At 54.2% G+C, this 17,581-nt stretch overlaps 3 protein-coding genes across 4 annotated transcripts; all 3 read left to right on the top strand.

Annotated features, from left to right (window-relative positions):
* The first annotated feature begins 762 nt into the window (after nucleotides 1-762).
* Nucleotides 763-5,022, top strand: SLC10A3 (solute carrier family 10 member 3). 2 transcript variants are annotated; one of them, XM_081081480.1, is made up of 3 exons: nucleotides 763-1,495; nucleotides 2,066-2,128; nucleotides 3,258-5,022. In XM_081081480.1, the coding sequence occupies exon 3, from the start codon at nucleotides 3,381-3,383 to the stop codon at nucleotides 4,806-4,808; it is 1,428 nt and encodes a 475-aa protein (XP_080937606.1). In that variant the 5' UTR covers nucleotides 763-1,495; nucleotides 2,066-2,128; nucleotides 3,258-3,380; the 3' UTR covers nucleotides 4,809-5,022. The 2 variants fall into 2 exon arrangements, with proteins under 2 accessions (XP_080937606.1, XP_080937607.1); XM_081081481.1 differs by lacking the exon at nucleotides 2,066-2,128.
* Nucleotides 5,023-6,132: 1,110 nt separating this feature from the next.
* On the top strand, nucleotides 6,133-8,790 carry UBL4A (ubiquitin like 4A). Its single transcript, XM_081081411.1, has 4 exons — nucleotides 6,133-6,289; nucleotides 6,446-6,551; nucleotides 6,733-6,947; nucleotides 7,059-8,790. The coding sequence occupies exons 1-4, from the start codon at nucleotides 6,242-6,244 to the stop codon at nucleotides 7,167-7,169; spliced, it is 480 nt and encodes a 159-aa protein (XP_080937537.1). The 5' UTR covers nucleotides 6,133-6,241; the 3' UTR covers nucleotides 7,170-8,790.
* Nucleotides 8,791-12,493: 3,703 nt separating this feature from the next.
* On the top strand, nucleotides 12,494-14,162 carry LAGE3 (L antigen family member 3). Its single transcript, XM_081081373.1, has 3 exons — nucleotides 12,494-12,965; nucleotides 13,267-13,395; nucleotides 13,850-14,162. Exons 1-3 carry the CDS (start codon nucleotides 12,796-12,798, stop codon nucleotides 13,962-13,964), a joined length of 414 nt encoding a protein of 137 aa, XP_080937499.1. The 5' UTR covers nucleotides 12,494-12,795; the 3' UTR covers nucleotides 13,965-14,162.
* Nucleotides 14,163-17,581: the final 3,419 nt, after the last annotated feature.

Here is a 17,581-nt window from a genome sequence, read left to right as displayed (position 1 = left end):
TGTCTTGTGTGCCTCTCAGGGCAAGTACCTGCAACTTTAGGGACCATGGCCTCCATCACAGCTGTGACAAGAGGTTCTTCCGGAGCAGCGGGTTGCTACTGACCCACTGGTTCCCTGCGTGCCGCCTTTGGGAACATGCAAATCCTCTTGACTCTAGAGTTGTTTACTGTCTTCCCGTGTCCACCCTCATCACCTTTTTGCCCATCCTTATGCCATCGATTTGCATTTCTTTTCTGTGAATCCTCTGGACCTTGCTAGTGGCGCCAAATAGTGTTGAAAGGTGGACAAGTCCACTGGTGCCAGGGGTCAAGGAGAGCAAATGCAGTCAGCAGGACGATGGAACTAGGTCGAGCCTCGGCCCTAAGACTACATGGCTGGGCGCCGGGAGAAGGAACATGGTCGGAACGCTGACCTGAGGCATCCCAGCTGTGCTAACAGCTAAGCCGGGGGCCCACTGCGTGATTGGGAATGACTGGGGCCCCAGTCCTGAAAGGGCGCCCCTGGCGACGACCACAGACGACTCATATCGGGCTCGCGCGCCGCCTGAGGCCGCAACCAACAGCTCCCAACCGCGACCGGGGAGGCGGCCAGACCCACGCGCCGGCGCCAGTGCGTCGCTCCCAGATGCGTCACGTCCGGTGGGAACGGCCCCACCCTATAGAGGTGAGCGGGCGCAGCTGAGGGGGCGGGGCGTCGACAAACAGGGGCGGGGCCTCGGGGGCGGGGCTGGCCCCTGAGGGCCCGAGCTCGCCTGCGTCCGCCAGGCCCGGTAGGGTCTGGCGCCAGCGCCGAGCTGCTGGGTTGTGGCGGCAGGTGAGAGCCTCGGGCCGGAAAGGGCGGGAAGACCCCTTGTCCCGGCTCTGCGCTCGCTCTGTCTGGCCTGACGGGGAAAGGCCGCCGCTCCGCGTTCATGAGGCCTGGCGCGGCTGCGGGGCCTGGGAATGGCGTGAGGGCCCCCCTTCCTCCGCCGCGACCCTGGAACCCTCCGGCGGATCGCGGGCCTGTCAGTTGCGGGCGCGCCCCTCCTTCCGTCCCTCCCTCCCTCCCGGGTTCTCTCCTGAGCTCTGCCCGTGCCCAGTGCGACAACTTTCTAGACTCCCAGGTAGGGAGAACCCCCCGGATCAGCACTGTCATCTGCTCTAATACCAAATACTCGGCCTGTGTGGGAAAAGCGGCCGGCCTTGGGGTTCCCTGCCCTGCCTTGGGGAGCCTCCGCACAAACTCTTCCGACCCTTCAAGCAGAAATGGCGTGGGACCTGGGCCAGACCCGTCTTGCAGTGACTCAGAGCCGCCCGCCCGTACTGGAAGGACCGGGTCAATGGCCCGTAGCCACCTCTCCCTTCTGAACTGATTCATTCCACCCCCGTGATTTCAGTCCCGGGTGTCTTCATCTCTTCCTTGTGACTCCCCTCCACTTTGCTCCTCACATACCCCCTCTGGTTTTCCTGCCTCTCTCTTCAGCCGTGGGACACAAGACTGGACCAAAGCCTCCAGGGTAAGTGACCCAAACTTCAGTGGAGGCCACGGCGTCCCAGGGCACTAGGGTAGAGACTTTCCCATGGATGAGCCTTGGCTTAACCTTCCTTCCACCCACTAATTCCCCTGCTCCCCAGTCTCACATGAGGGAGACCAGGGCCAAAGACTAATAGGACCTAGAGAGGCAGGTGCCTTTTCCAGGACTGGGACACCGCAGGGCATGGGGTAACCAACAGTAGTGATGAAAACCCACTGTGACCCCATCCTGGTTGCCCCAGTTCCAACTGGTGATGTGACAATAGGGTGGGGCCGCCCAGATAAAGAAATGGAAGGCAGTGTACCGCCTCCTTTCACCCTGAGGCACCCCACCTCCTAGAAGCACTCAAGTCCCACTCGGAGTTCCAGGCTCAGGTAGGATTGCATGTGGGCATGGGGAAGAGTCCGAGCAGAGCCCCTCAGACGTGATACAGAGGCTCTAGGAACTCAAATTCTAGGACTGCCAGACGAGTAGAAGCTCTGCTGGGAGGAACCCCCCCCCCCCCCAGCGGCTGTGTGGCCCTCTCTGAGCCCCTCCTGCTTCTCCTTCCAGCAACTTCCATGGGGAGAGGGGACCTGCACCCTTCCAGACCCTCCATCACACCACTGTCAGCAGGTAGGATAGGCCAGATATCCATGGCAACACCTTTTACAACTGCATGTCGGTGGCGGACATCAGCTCTTGGGGCCTTTATCCTGATGGTCACCTGCTGCCCACACTACTTTGCTGATTGCCTTCTGCCTGCTAGTTGGCACTCAGACGCCCTAACCTGCTCTCCCATGGCCTCTCAGATCTGGCCTGAGCCACTAATTGCTATCAGCACCCTTTCTTTCCTCGGGCTTGTCTCCTTGTCACCCCTGGGCAGCCTTTCAGAGATTTCATCCTGGTTGTGGCACAGCTGCAGCCCGCTGTAGCTGTCTTTTTAAAAATACATATTTTGCCCTGACCAGTTTGGCTCAGTGGATAGAGCGTCGGCCTGTGGACTGAAGGGTCCCAGGTTCGATTCCGGTCAAGGGCATGTACCTGGGTTGCAGGCACATCCCCATAGGGGGTGTGCAGGAGGCAGCTGATCGATGTTTCTCTCTCAGTGATGTTTCTTACTCTCTATCTCTCTCCCTTCCTCTCTGTAAAAAAACCAATAAAATATATTTTAAAAATATACATATTTTAATTGATTTTTAGAGAGAGAGAGGAAGGGAGAAGGATAGAGAGATAGAAACATCACTGAGAGAGGAGAGCCCCCACTGGGGATCGAGCCCACAACCTGGACGTGTGCCCTGACCGGGAATACAACTGGCAATATCTTGGTTCCTGGGTCAAAGCTCAATCGCTGAGCCATACCAGCTGGGATATAAGCTGTGTCTCTAAGCCGGTGGATATCAGCCTAGTGGTGACAGGATTGGGAGTGACTTTCCCGAACCCCTTGATATCAGGACATCTCTGCAGGGTCACTGTGCTGGGGGCAAGCCCAGGGAAGTCAGCGGGTATGGCCAGGCTGACTGGGAACTCCCATCTGTAGGTGGCCCCTCTGGATTAGGGACGGCAAGCTTGAGGCAGTTGCGCTAGGGGATGGGACAGCTGGATGGCACTCAAGAGCCAGCACTAGACCTTGCCTTTCTGTTCCAAGGTTTGGGGCAGGGGGCCCCGCTGAGTCTCTGAGCAGTGGACTTCCAGGTCCCCATGCTCCTGGGAGCACCAGTGCTCGCCCTCACCAGCCACTTCCTTGTGTCCCTTCTCTCTTTAGGAAGAGCTCTCTCATCAAGGAAGGCCCCACCCATGGACCCTTCTCAGGACAACCCAAAGGCACCAGCGAGGCTGCTCTCCTAAGCCACAGAGGGCCTGGGCACACCATCCTCTGCGAGGAGTCATGGTGTTGCCGACAGGCAGCTCCCAGCTGAGGTCTGGCCCAGGAGGGGGCAGTGGCTGCAAAAGCCCCCAAGGCATGCTCAGGGCTGCCCTGCTGCTTGCCAGCCTGTCTTGGGGGGTACAGGGAACAGCCATTGCCAACCTCAGCTCAGCTCTGGGCCACCCTGGGCCACTGCCAGGGGGCCCCTACTTGAGCATTGGGGATGGCTCCGTGGTGGAGTTTGAGTTCCCAGAGGATAGCGAGGGCATCATCGTGATCTCGAGCCAGTACCCAGGCCAGGGCAATGGGCCAGGGCCCAGCCCCACACTGAGGGTTACCTCCTTGGCCACAGAGGTGCTGACCATCAAGAACGTGAGTGCGATAACCTGGGGCAGTGGGGGCGGCTTCGTGGTGGGCATCCACTCGGGCCTGGCTGGGCTAGCCCCCCTCCACATCCAGCTTCTGGACCCCAGTGAATCCCCACCCACGCTGATCGAGGAGCGGAAAGATTTCTGCATCAAGGTCTCACCTGCCGAGGATGCCCCCGCCACTGTTGGCACCGACCTAGTCCACTTCTCAGAGAACCCGATACTCTACTTGCTCCTGCCTCTCATCTTTGTCAACAAGTGTTCATTCGGGTGCAAAGTGGAGCTGGAGGTCCTGAAGGGACTCCTGCACAGCCCCCAGCCCATGCTGCTCGGCCTGTTGGGCCAGTTCCTGGTCATGCCATTCTATGCTTTCCTCATGGCCAAGGTCTTCATGCTGCCGCAGGCCCTGGCTCTGGGCCTCATCATCACCTGCTCGTCACCTGGTGGCGGGGGGAGCTACCTCTTCAGCCTCCTCCTTGGAGGGGATGTCACCTTGGCCATCTCCATGACCTTCATCTCCACGGTGGCTGCCACTGGTTTCCTGCCACTGTCCTCTGCTGTGTACAGCCGCCTGCTCAGCATCCACGAGACACTCCACGTGCCCATCTCCAAGATCCTGGGGAGCCTGCTGTTCATCGCCATCCCCATCGTTGTAGGTGTGCTGATCAAGTCCAAGCTCCCCAAGTTCTCGCAGCTGCTGTTGCAGGTCATCAAGCCGTTTAGCTTTGTGCTGCTCCTGGGCGGCCTCTTCCTGGCCTACCGCATGGGGGTCTTCATCCTGGCGGGCGTCAGGCTGCCCATCGTGTTGGTGGGCCTCACCGTGCCCCTGGTTGGCCTCCTGGTGGGCTACTGCCTGGCCATGTGCCTGAAACTGCCCGTGGCCCAGCGGCGGACAGTCAGCATCGAGGTAGGGGTGCAGAACAGTGTGCTGGCCTTGGCCATGCTGCAGCTGTCCCTCCGCCGCCTTCAAGCCGACTACGCCTCACAAGCCCCCTTCATTGTGGCGCTGAGCGGCACCTCGGAGATGCTGGCCTTGGTTATTGGGCACTTCATCTACAGCAGCATGTGCCCAGTTCAATGAGGCCCCTGGGTCAAGCTTTTGCCATCCCCCTGCCCCTACCGTACCCCCACCGCCCCTACAGTTCTTGTGTACCAAAGGCCTTTAGTTCTCATGCACTATGCACTCAGAAAAATCCAGGCTTATTTTTGTTACTGGTTTTTTTATTCTCCAGCTTTCAGTGCCAAAGAGGCCATGCTGAGTTATGTAGGCGGGCACTGCCCAGAAAATATATTTCAATAAAAGAGAAAAGCAAGCTTGGGTCTCTTCCAGTCTCTGCCCTTTGGGGCCTGAGGGTGGGGGCAGAAGGGTGTTGACTGAGTAGGTGTGGGCCAGGGTGGAGGACTGGCTCAGGTGCCACGGTGACCTCTGCACAGACTTTCTCAGCCTTTCTTGCCCACGCTTCCCTTCTCTGCTCTAGAATGAGCCGTGGGAGAATGAGAGCAGAGGCCTGGCTCCCCGCCTGCTGCCAAGCTCACTTGGCTTCCTGCCGCCACACTGGGAAGGAGGAGGCAGAAGGCCTGTGGCCAGTGTGGCAAGCTTGTCACGGCGGGGCCCTCTGTGGACCAGAGAGGCAGACTGGGTGACGGCACCGACCAGCTATCAGGGGTGGGCAAACTTTTTTTTTTTAATATATTTTTATTGACTTTTTACAGAGAGGAAGGGAGATAGAGAGTTAGAAACATCGATGAGAGAGAAACATTGATCAGCTGCCCCCTGCACATCTCCTACTGGGGGTGTGCCCGCAACCCAGGTACATGCCCTTGACAGGAATCGAACCTGAGACCCTTCAGTCCGCAGGCCGACGCTCCATCCACTGAGCCAAACCGGTTTCGGCAGGGGTGGGCAAACTTTTTGACTCGAGGGCCACAATGGGTTCTTAACCTGGACCGGAGGGCCGGAACAAAAGCATGGATGGAGTGTTTGTGTGAACTAATATAAATTCAAAGTAAACATCATTACATAAAAGGGTACGGTCTTTTTTTTTTTTTTTTTTTTTTTTAGTTTTATTCATTTCAAACGGGCCGCATCCGGCCCGTGGGCCGTAGTTTGCCCACGGTACTCCAGCTGCTGCCAATGCGGGGCGAGCCCGGCCGTTCGCCGGGCGGGGCGGGGCGAGCGGTCTCTGGCCCTCCCTCCTTCCCACCCCCAGCTCTCCACCGAGCCCACCTGGTCCGGCTCGGTCCTCCCGCTCCGGGCGGGCCCTTCTGCACGATCGCAGTGGGGGGTTTGTCCCCCGGGGCGGTCCCGGGGCGGGGAGGAAGCGGGACACCGAAGGGACTCCTCCTCCAGCAGCCACGAGGGCAGGGCGGGCCGGAGGCGGGGCCAGGGCGGCGGGCGCGCCCTCTCGCTGCTTCCGGTGGCGGCGGGCGGTTCCGGCGCGCGCCCAGGGCGGCGGCGCGCGGTAGGGGGCTGAGGGGTGCGTGTTGGCCTGGGTGGACGCCGCCGCGGCCGCCATGCAGCTGACGGTGAAGGCGCTCCAGGGCCGTGAGTGCAGCCTACAGGTAGCGTCCCCAGGCCCGCGACCCCCTCCGCGTCCGGGGCTGGGCTGAGGGTGGGGAGCGGGCGGGCGGGCGGGCAGCCGCGTCGGGGAGGCCTGGAGAGCCGCCTTCATCGGGGGCCGCGGGCTCAACCCCTGCTCCCGCCCTCGGCCTGGCCAGGTGTCGGAGGATGAGCTGGTGTCCACGGTGAAGCATCTGGTCTCCGAGAAGTTGAACGTCCCCGTACGCCAGCAGCGGTTGCTGTTCAAGGGCAAGGCCCTGGCAGGTAAAGGGGAGAGGAGGCGGCCGGGGAGACCTGGTCGGGTGTCCAGGCCAAGCTAGGGCTGGGGCATCGGCCACTTGACTCTCGAGGCGGTAGCTGACCCCTCCTCAGCCAGATGCCACAGCAATCCCTGAGGCCGCCCCCACCGCTGTGGGTCATGACCTCATTGATCTCTTTTTGGCAGATGGGAAAAAACTCTCCGATTACAGCATCGGGCCCAATTCCAAGCTCAACCTCGTGGTCAAACCCCTGGAGAAGGTATTACTGGAAGAAAGTGCCACACAGAAACTGGCCGAGGCCCCGCCCTTGCGCCCACCCGCCTGGCAGCTGATCGCCAAAGTCTTGGCCCGCCACTTCAGTGCCGCAGATGCCAACAGGGTCCTAGATCAACTACAGAGGGTGAGAAGGGTAGCCCCAGACGCCCACTCCTGTCCCAGCTGCTCCCACCTGCCTCTGGCCTGGTGTACCCCCTTTGGCACCCCCTGAATCCTCCTGGCCTTCTCTCCTCAGGATTATGAGAAGTCCCTGAGCCGCCTGACCCTGGATGACATCGAACGTTTAGCCAACCGCTTCCTGAACCCCGAAGTCACTGAAGTGAAGGAGAAGGGATTCTCTAAATAAGATTCACGGAGTGTGGGGATGAGCCTGGCCAGGCTGCAAGCTGCATGTAGCATTAAATGTGTCCTCATGTTGCAATTTGGCTTATAATACTAGCTGGTGGGTACCCAGGAACCTGTACCCAGCTCTTGCGAGGTGCCAGGCACCGCTGAAAGCACTTGACCTGGGTTGGCTCCTCCACCTCAAAAGGTCGGACGGCTGACACTCCTTGCAATGAAGTGAGGGAGCCTGAACCCACGTCCAGCCAACTTCTCTAAGTGCCTCAGGATGAGACCTCTGGCAGGTCCAACCTGGGTGGGAGGCCAAGTGCCAGCCAGTCCTGGGCCCCCCAGCTGCTGCAGCCAGTGTGCATGCAATGAAGGAAAAGCAGCTTGGGGAGTCGGGGTGAACATCGCCCAGCTCTGTGGTGTGACCTCAGGCAAGTCCCTGTGCCACGTTGGTCCCCGCCATTGACTGCCCAGTGAAGGCCACTCCTTAAACCTCACTCAGTTTCCTTCATCCTGACTCCAGACCGGGGGCGGGCAGGGCGGGTGTCTGCAGCTGTCCTCTCCTTTATGTTCCATAAACTGAGGCCAGCAGCCAAGCAATAGCCAAGCGTGGCCCAGAGAGGGGGTGTCCTGGCCCTTCCTGTCAAGCTCTTCCCTGGGCACCCTCTGTACTTGACTCCCGCTGGACACGGGTAGTTCCTGCTCCTTAAGGATGACAGGTGACTGGCTTGAGGTCACTCATCAAGGCAGTGCCAGAGCCAGGCCTCAGCCGGGCCCCCATGCCATGTGCACACCCATAGAATGGAAGCAGACCCTCCCCCTACCACATGTGCACAAGGGCTTTCACTTTGCACACCCCTCACTGCCCAAAAGGAAACCTCGGAGTGCCAGGGAGCGGGCAGAAGCACAGCCTGGTGGCACTGGTCCTCCCACTTGCCTGGTATGCGGGCACTAGAGTTCACCCAGGCACCTGCTCCTTGGAGGAGGTCACCAGGGCAGTTGAGGCGGGAAGGAAGCCGTGTGCACAGGAGGATGGATACCCGAGCCCTGCCACCCTCCCTGCCGGAGGCCCTGGGCTGGGAAGGACAGAGGCCTTATGGGCGATGGATTTGAAGAGCAGATGGAAGCCCTGGCCCCACCTGAGAGCTGGGAATATCAAACAGCAGGGCCTGCGTGGGAGCCCGTGTGATCTAGCAGCTCACGTGACAGACCTGCCAACGCCCTCTATTCTGAGTCAGGAATTTTATGTTGAAATTTTCAATAGCACTAAAGGTGAATGTGAGACTTTGATCCAAAAAGAACTATTTCAGCCAGGCTGCTTTTGGTTTCCCATCATTGGTTTAACCATAAAAGAAATTGGTTTAAACAATAAAGGAAACTTACCGGTTTACAAAACTGAGAAGTCCAGGGGTATTGGCAGCAGATGAACAATTACCAAATACCCAGTTTCTTCCTACCTCCCCTGTGTGCTCTGCACTGTCTGCTTCACCCCAGGCTGCCGCCTCAGGAGCAAAGATGACTGCCTGCAGCTTCCACTGAACCCCTCCTTCATAGCCAGCACCTTCTCACCCTGTAGCATAGCTTCTTTCTCACATGCCTCCAGCAAATAAACTCTCATTTTTATTGCTCAGAACTGGGCCGTGCCTCCAATCATTTTGTCCAGGGGCAGGTAGCGGTGGGTAGTGGGGGGGCAGCCACCCTGGGCACGCATGTGCTGTGGATGGGAGAGGGAATTCTCAACAAAAGCCAGGTCCTTAGGGAGGGGAAATGGTGGCCCCAAGTGACAACTGTCACTGCAGGGGGAGCGACAGGCAGATGGACGTTTCAGACAGACCCTAGAGGCGGTTGTTGAGTTCCTTGTGCCAGTGCCTCCTGGCTGGGGGGTGACAGCCATCTGGTGGTTAGGAGACATCTGGCCAGTTGGACACGGGGGTCAGGAACTCAGCAGGGTGATCAGGCAGGATGTAGAGACAGGAGTGGAGTCCAGGGTGTGTGATGGGAGCCTCAGTAAAGGAAGAGCTGATGGAGCCAGGCCCAGTCTGATTCCAGAGCCGTCTGCAGCCTTCTGTGATCAGGGTTATCTGTGGACAGAACGTCCTAGAACCTGTGAAGACGGATGAGGTGGCTTCCCAGAGAGTGTGGCGTGAGAAGGGGAGAGGACTGGGCCTTGAACTTCACCAACTGGAGATAAAATAGAGGCCAGGAACAACCCCGATGTAAGGCCACAGGGAGAGCTAGCTCAGTGTCAGGCGCCAAGAATGCCCTTCCACAGGGCTGCCAAGAGGCAAAGTGAGGGCAGGCCAGAGCCTCCTCTGCATTAGTAACCAGAAGGTCATTGGCTCCCTGGCCACTGTGGCTCAGTGGTTAGTGTCAGCTTGTGCACCAGAGGGTCCCGGGTTCTATTCTTGTCAAGGGCACATGCCTGGATTTCAGGGGCACATGTGGGAGGCAACTGATTGATGTGTCTCTGTCACATCGAAGTTTCTCCCTCTCTCTCCTCCTCCTCTTCCTCCTCCTCCCCCCTCCTTTCCACTCTCTAAAATCAATGGAAAAAATGTCCTAGCTTCTCGGATAAGGTTTTGTTTTTTTTAAAAAGGTCATTAGCGGTGTTGGGGGGAGGGGGGAAAGATGCTACTGTATGGGGAAGGGAGGAGGTGGTGACAGTAACTGGGGACCCCTCATTTTAGAAGCTTGTATGTGGCAAGACAGAGATGGGCAGGTTGGGGAAGGGCAGGCAGGAAAGGGAGGAAATGCTACAGGGATGAGTGATGGGAGGCCCGGCTGGGAAGAGACCAGGAGGCTCTGGTCCAGGCCCTCTGCTGTCATGAGAAGAGACTGGGGACTCCGCGTGAGGATGGAGCAGCCACAGGCTGCACTCTGCCTTTGCCCCTAGAGCAGTGATGGCGAACCTTTTGAGCTCGGCGTGTCAGCATTTTGAAAAACCCTAACTTAACTCTGGTGCCGTGTCACATATAGAAATTTTTTGATATTTGCAAGCATAGGAAAACAAAGACTTATATTTTTGATATTTATTTTATATATTTAAATGCCATTTAACAAAGAAAAATCAACCAAAAAAATGAGCTCGCGTGTCACCTCTGACACGCGTGTCATATGTTCGCCATCACTGCCCTAGAGTCTGGGGGATGGCTCCATGGACACCTGCAGGCCCCAATGCTGAGATCCTTCAATAGGTGTCAGAATGTTTACTGCAGCCCGGCCGGCGTGGCTCAGTGGTTGAGCGTTGACCTATGACCCAGGAGGTCACGGTTCGATTCCCAATCAGGGTAACATGCCCAGGTTGCGGGCTTGATCTCCAGTGTGGGGTGTGTACGAGGCAGCCGATCAATGCTTCTTTCTTATCATTGATGTTGCTATCTCTCTCTCTCTCTCCCTTCCTCTCTGAAATCAATTTTTAAAAAAAGTTTATACTGCAATCCCCAATTTTAGCCCAGCATCACAGTTCTTTGCCACCTTCCCTTATTCCAAAGTGAGAATTTTCATTCCCGGAAACACGGATATATTTACTCATTGGCTCTACCAGAGAGAATCTGTCTTAAAGCACACCCAAAATAGCTTCACAGTCACCTCATTGCTGCCATTGCCGACAACAAACACCCTAAGAGTGAAACCAGTGCCTTTTGTCCTGAGAATATATCCCATGAAGGAAGCACAGTCAGACAGCTGAGTTTAAAAGGCACTTGAATCCTTGTCTCTGTGCGGTTTTGTTATAAATTGGATAAGCAGTTAGACTCATTTGTTTTTATTCAACTTTAGCATTTGATTTTCTCACTCTTTCAAATGTAGTTTTGGGCATTTAAAATATTTACAGCCCAGCCAGCGTGGCTCAGTGGTTGAGCGTCAACCTATGAACCAGGAGGTCACGGTTTGATTCCCAGTCAGGGCACATGCCGGGTTGTTCCCATGTACCTTTTTTGGTAAATATATATATATATATATATATATATATATATATATATATATATGATCATATATCAATATATATATGATTGATTTTAGAGAGGAAGAGAGAGAGGGGGAGAGAGAGAGAGAGAGAAACATCAATGATGAGAATCACTGATGGTCTGCCTCCTGCATGGCGCACACCGGGGATAGAGCCTACAACCTGGGCATGTGCCCTGACCGGGAATCGAACTGTGACCTCCTGGTTCATAGTTTGAGGCACAACTACTGAGCCATGCCTGGCTGGGCAATAAAAAATATATTTTTTAAAAGGGATTTTAGCCGAAACCGGTTTGGCTCAGTGGATAGAGCGTCGGCCTGCGGACTGAGGGGTCCCAGGTTCGATTCCGGTCAAGGGCATGTACCTGGGTTGCGGGCACATCCCCAGTGGGAGATGTGCAGGAGGCGGCTGATCGATGTTTCTCTCCCATCGATGTTTCTCTCTATCTCTCTCCCTTCCTCTCTGTAAAAAAATCAATAAAATATACTTTTAAAAAATTAAAAAAATAAAATAAAATAAAAAAATAAAAGGGATTTTAAGCAGAGATTTGACATGATGTGGTTTATATTAAAAATGAAGACCTAGCCCTAGCCGGTTTAGCTCAGTAGATGGAGCATTGGCCTGCAGACTGAAGGTCCCAGGTTCAATCCCGGCCAGGGCACATGCTGGGGTTGCGGGCTGGATCCCCAGTGTGGGGCGTTGCAGGAGGCGGCCGATCAATGATTCTCTCATCATTGATGTTTCTATCTCTCTCTCTCCCTCTCGTTTCCTCTCTGAAATCAATAAAAAATATATATATATTTTATTGACTTTTTACAGAGAGGAAGGGAGAGAGATAGAGAGTTAGAAACATAGATGAGAAACATCGATCAGCTGCCTCCTGCACACCCCCCACTGGGGATGTGCCCGCAACCCAGGTACATGCCCTTGACCGGAATCGAACCTGGGACCCTTCAGTCCGCAGGCTGACGCTCTATCCACCGAGCCAAACCGGCTAGGGCAAAAATATGTATTTTTTTAAAAAGCCACTTTGGTTTCTCCATCTACATCGGAGATGGGGCAGGGTGTAGAGCAGTAGCCCTGTGGGCTATCCGACCCCACCTCCCTCCACAAATCACTACAAGAACTTTGAGCCACATTTCTTAGGAACATTGGGCCCAAAGAAGGGACTGGGTGGGAACTAGCCCACGGGTCTGTTGGCCTCACACGAGGTTGGGGGGTGGGGGGGACGGTTTGCACAGGGGCACTGAAGTCACACGTCGCTCTAAGGGGCGGAGCATCATGAGGGAGCGCGCGCCGGCTAGGCAGCCACTAGATGTCTCCCGGCAGTGGCAGGGCTGGGCTGGGTGGGAACCAATCTCCCGCCCAACCGAATTGCGGGCGGGCGGGCAGCGGGGGGACCTATGCTGCAGCTCTGGGGATCTCCGGTTTAACGGCGCGCTTAGGGGCGGAGCTTCGTGAGGGAGTCCGATACGGGGTCTCCCGGACCCGCGGGTGGCAGGGCCAGCTTAGTGGAATTGACCCCACAACTGGGGGGCTCACTAGGGCCTGGTGACGCAGGCCTGAGGGGCGGAGTCAGCGCGAGGGGCGGGGCCAACGCGAAGGGGCGGGGCCTGTGGCGAAAGCCGGGGGTTAGAGCCATGCTCCAGGGGCGGGATCGAAGGCGGAGCAAGGCGACATGCAGGCCACAGCTTCAAGCCTCACCCGTGCCCAGGTCCGGGAAGGTGCGGGCGCCGCGGGCGATACAACCAGCGCAGATCCACGTGTTGCGCGAGCACAGCATGCCTCAGGGCGCGGGGAAGACGCCGCACTCACGGCCGGAAGGCCGGGAAATCAACTTCATACGTTGTATCCTACCCCGGGGGCACAGCGGAAATACGCTGCGGGCTGTCTCCGGGACGGCTGTGTGGGGTGCAGAGGGACAGACCGAGCGGGGCCGAAAGGGGAGCAGAGAGAACTAGGCGCTGCTTGGGTGTGTACCGGCCAGGGGTAGTCTGGAGGCGAATAAATGACAGCAGGGGAGTAACGGGGTGGCTGGTGGGAATTAGGCCCAGGGGTGGCCTGGAGGGGGTGAGACTAGCCCAGGTGGCCTGGGAGGGGACCTGAGACACAAAGTCGGTGTGGATTGTGCCTTAACAATCTCCACCAGCGCCCTCAGTGTGCCTTTCCCGTCGCCCTTGGAGGCAGACATCGCCCGTGGATCCCTGGCCCCCGATGTGGAACCTCACCGAGAAGTGGTTCGGAAGGAATTCACAGTGAATGGCAGCCTTCTAGCCGTGTAAGCTCTACAAGGGGGGCGGGGAGGAGGCGGGGCAGCAGGTGGCAGGGCCAGTCTCCACCAAGGGGTGCTTTGCTGGAGACCCGGAAACATTCAAGGATTAGGTTTGGTGCGGTCTAAGGGGTGTTGTCATGGGGACAGCAAAAGATTCAGTGTAATGCCTGAGGGGCAGAGCAAGGAAGGGAGGAGTCATCACCTCTAACTTGAATTTATTTTTTAAAAATATATTCCCATTGTTTTCAGAGAGGAAGGGAGAGAGAGAGATAGAAACATCAATGATGAGAGAGAATCATGGATCGGCTGCCTCCTGCACGCCCCACACTGGGAATCTACCTGGCAACCTGGGCATGTGCCCTGACCAGGAATCAAGCTGTGACCTCCTGGTTCATAGGTCAATGCTCAACCACTGAACCACACCGGCCGGGCTGATTTTCTTTTTCCCCCTCCCTTTTAGCCACTGGAGAGCTGAAGATTCTCGTCTCCTCCGAACTTCCATCATCAACTTTCTTGACCAGCTTTCCCTAGTGATGCGGACCATGCAGCGCTTCGGGCCCCCTGTTCCCCGCTGAGCCTGGGCTAGGAAAAGGGGGCTGAGGCCCAACCTTGTATCTGGTCCTTCCTACGGCAGTGATTCCTGCAGTAGTTGCCACTTTATTACAAGGCCCTCATCTTTAGCCTGTACTGGCCCTTGGACACTTGTGGTCCACTTGTTTCGTTTGGTGCTTAAGTGTTTGTCACTACAGCAAATAAAACTGAGCTCTATTCCATGTCTGAGTTTCTCTTCAACAATAGCACCTCCTCATAGTCTTGTCTTTGTCCCAGGGTTGGAGGGGAGCTCTGGGAATCAGATATTCCAACACTACAAGGAAGCTGAAGACAATTTAGGAAATGGAAAATGGGTCCTGCCATTCAGTATGAACTAGTGTGAACATTTTGGAATCCTTCCTTAGTTTCATAGTTGTATTTATATAGTGAACGCATAAGAATAACATAATGTATCCTAACTGGTTTGGCTCAGTGGCTAGAGCGTCGGCCTGAGGACTAAAGGGTCCCGGGTTCGATTCCAGTCAAGGGCATGTACCTTGGTTGCGGGCACATCCCTGGTAGGGGGTGGTGTGCAGCAGGCAGCTAATCAATGTTTCTCTCTCATTGATGTTTCTAACTCTCTATCCCTCTCCCTTCCTCTCTGTAAAAAATCAATAAAATATATTTTTAAAAAAGAATAACATAATGTATAATATTTTGCAAGGTTAGCATTTTTACTAATATTTTTCTTTTTTGTTATTTATTGTTTCATGTGCTAGAGAAACATCCATTTGTTGTTCCACTTATTTATGCATTCATTGGTTGCTTTTTTAAAAATATGTTTTATTGATTTTTTACAGAGAGGAAGGGAGAGGGATAGAGAGTTAGAAACATCAGTGAAAGAGAAACATCGATCAGCTGCCTTCTGCACACCCCCTACTGGGGATGTGCCCACAACCAAGGTACATGCCCTTGACCGGAATCGAACCTGGGACCCTTTTCTGCAAGCCGACGCTCTATCCACTGAGCCAAATTGACCAGGGCTATTGGTTGCTTCTTCTTCTTCTTCTTCTTCTTCTTCTTCTTCTTCTTCTTCTTATTCTTCTTCTTCTTTTTTAAGTATGTTTTATTGATTTTTTACAGAGAGGAAGGGAGAGAGATAGAGAGTTAGAAACATCGATGAGAGAGAAGCATCGATCAGCTGCCTCCTGCACATCTCCCACTGGGGATGTGCCTGCAACCCAGGTACATGCCCTTGACCGGAATCGAACCTGGGACCCTTCAGTCCGCAGGCCAACGCTCTGTCCACTGAGCCAAACCGGTTTCGGCTTGGTTGCTTCTTGTATGTGCTCTGACCAGGGATCAAACCCACAACCTTGGCATAGTGGCACAATGCTCTAACCAACAGCTACCTGGCCAGGGCTTTACTAATATTTTTCATCTAACATGAATTTTCCTCTTTTTTTTTTTAAATCCTCACCCTAGGATATTTTTCCATTGGCTTTTAGAGAGAGTGGAGGAGAGAGGGAAAGACAGAGAGAAATATTGATGTGAGAGAAACACATCAATTGGTTGTCTCCTGCAGGTGCCCCAACCAGGGCCTGGGCTGGGGAGGAGCCTGCAACAGAGGTACATGCCCAGAACCCTTTGGTCCATAGGCCGATGCTCTATCCACTGAGCAAACCGGCTAGGGCTGAACTTTTCCTCTTTCTAAAAATTCTTGCCAAAACCGGTTTGGCTCAGTGGATAGAGCGTCGGCCTGCGCACTGAGAGGTCCCGGGTTTGATTCCGGTCAAGGGCATGTACCTTGGTTGCGGGCACATCCCCAGTGGGGAGATGTGCGGGAGGCAGCTGGTCGATGTTTCTCTCTCATCGATGTTTCTAACTCTCTATCTCTCTCCTTTCCTCTCTGTAAAAACTCAATAAAATATATTAAAAAAATAATAAATAAATAAAAATTCTTCAAAAGCATTACTGAATGGAGACATAACAGATACATTATAATGTAATTATTGACTAAATTATTTTCAGTTTTTGTCCTATTATAGGTAATGATTCAATGGAATTTTTATTTTATTTTTAAATATATTTTTATTGATTTCAGAGAGGAAGGGAGAGGGAGAGAGAGACAGAAACATTAACGATGAGACAGAATCATTGATCAGCTGCCTCCAGAAATCGAAATGTGGCCTCCTGGTTCATAGGTCAACACTCTACCATTGAGCCACGCCATTCAGGTGCAATGGAATCTTTTAAAAAATGTTGTTGTTGGTTTTAGAGAGAGGAAGGGCGAGGGAAAGAGGGATAGAAACATCCATGATGAGAGAGAATCATTGATCGGCTGCCTCCTGAAGGCCCCCCACAGGGGATTCAGCCTGCAATCCAGGCATGTCCCTGACCCGGAATAGAACCAGTGCCCTCCTGGTACACGGGACAACACTCAAGCAACTAAGCCATACTGGCCAGGCTGGAATTCTTGTATATAAATCTTTGCATGAGTGATTTTTTCTTTAAGATAGATTCCAAGAGGTGGACTTACTGAGTTAAATACGATTTATTGTATAAAGCTCTCATTCTACAGTGCAAAATTGCATTGCAGAAGCCCTAGCCTGTTTGGCCCAATAGATAGAGCGTTGGCCATCAGATCGACTGGTCCCAGGTTTGATTCTGGTCAATGGCATGTACCTCAGTTACAGGCTTGATCCCTGGCCCAGGTCAAGACACGTGCGGGAGGCAACCCATTGATGTGTCTCTCTCACATCAATGTTTCTCTCTCTGTCTCTCCCGCTTCCTTGCACTGTCTCTGAAAGTCAATGGAGAAAATTTCCTCGGATGAGGATTAACCATAAAAAAACAGGCACCATAAAAAACGTACCCCCTCACGAGAATGCTGATTTCCCACATCCTTGTCACGATTGAGTCTCCTGGGCAAAAATGTGTTTTAAATCTAGTTCGCATGAGAAGAGCAAGCAACCTCAAAATACTAAAAGCATAGCTTTGTGGGCTGACTGGCCTTGACCCAGGGCAGTGAAGAAAAGTGCTGGGACAATTGGTTTAAGCCTTTCATTGGAAAGAATGAGCTCCTTGTAAATTATATTGCAGCTCTTGCTAAACTTACTTATTATAGCAGCTCTTTTTATAGATGCCATCAGATTGTCTGCAAGATGATCATGTTTTCTTAGAATAAAGGCGGTTTTGCTTCGTTTTCAAATTGGAGGCCTTTCCATTGGTTAATATCCTCCCTGGTTAGGAGGTTGTATTTTGGTGCTTCTCTGCATGCCTGGTAACTTTAGTTTGGATGCCAGACATGATTTTCCCTTGAGTGCTGGATATCTCTTTTTAAAATATATTTTTATTGATGTCAGAGAGGAAGGGAGAGGGGGAGAGAGAGGGAAACATCAGTGCTGAGAGAGAATCATTGCTAGGCTGCCTCCTGCACGCCCCCTACTGGGGAACAAGCCTGCAACACAGGCAAGTGTCCTTCACTGGAATCGAACCCAGGACCCTTCAGTCTGCAGGCCAACGCTCTATCCCTGGCCCAGGTCAAGGGAGGCAACCAATTGATGTGTCTCTCTCACATCAATGTTTCTCTCTCTGTCCAAACCGGCTAGGGCAGTGCTGGATATGTATATAGTCCTAGACATATTTTTTAAAATATATT

The sequence above is a fragment of the Myotis nattereri genome (assembly GCF_964212035.1).
Source record: "Myotis nattereri genome assembly, chromosome: X".
Classification (NCBI taxonomy): Eukaryota; Metazoa; Chordata; class Mammalia; order Chiroptera; family Vespertilionidae; genus Myotis; species Myotis nattereri.
Note: the sequence above shows the minus strand (reverse complement) of the source record. Positions and strands in the feature narration are given on the sequence as shown.

Coding starts and splice junctions, on each gene's coding strand:
- UBL4A (XM_081081411.1), top strand. CDS start 6,242: ATGCAGCTGACGGTGAAGGCGCTCCAGGGCCGTGAGTGCAGCCTACAG. Junction 6,290..6,445: donor GCCGTGAGTGCAGCCTACAG/GTAGCGTCCCCA, acceptor CGGCCTGGCCAG/GTGTCGGAGGATGAGCTGGT. Junction 6,552..6,732: donor CAAGGGCAAGGCCCTGGCAG/GTAAAGGGGAGA, acceptor TCTTTTTGGCAG/ATGGGAAAAAACTCTCCGAT.
- SLC10A3 (XM_081081481.1), top strand. CDS start 3,381: ATGGTGTTGCCGACAGGCAGCTCCCAGCTGAGGTCTGGCCCAGGAGGG.
- LAGE3 (XM_081081373.1), top strand. CDS start 12,796: ATGCAGGCCACAGCTTCAAGCCTCACCCGTGCCCAGGTCCGGGAAGGT. Junction 12,966..13,266: donor GGAAATCAACTTCATACGTT/GTATCCTACCCC, acceptor AATCTCCACCAG/CGCCCTCAGTGTGCCTTTCC. Junction 13,396..13,849: donor AATGGCAGCCTTCTAGCCGT/GTAAGCTCTACA, acceptor CCTCCCTTTTAG/CCACTGGAGAGCTGAAGATT.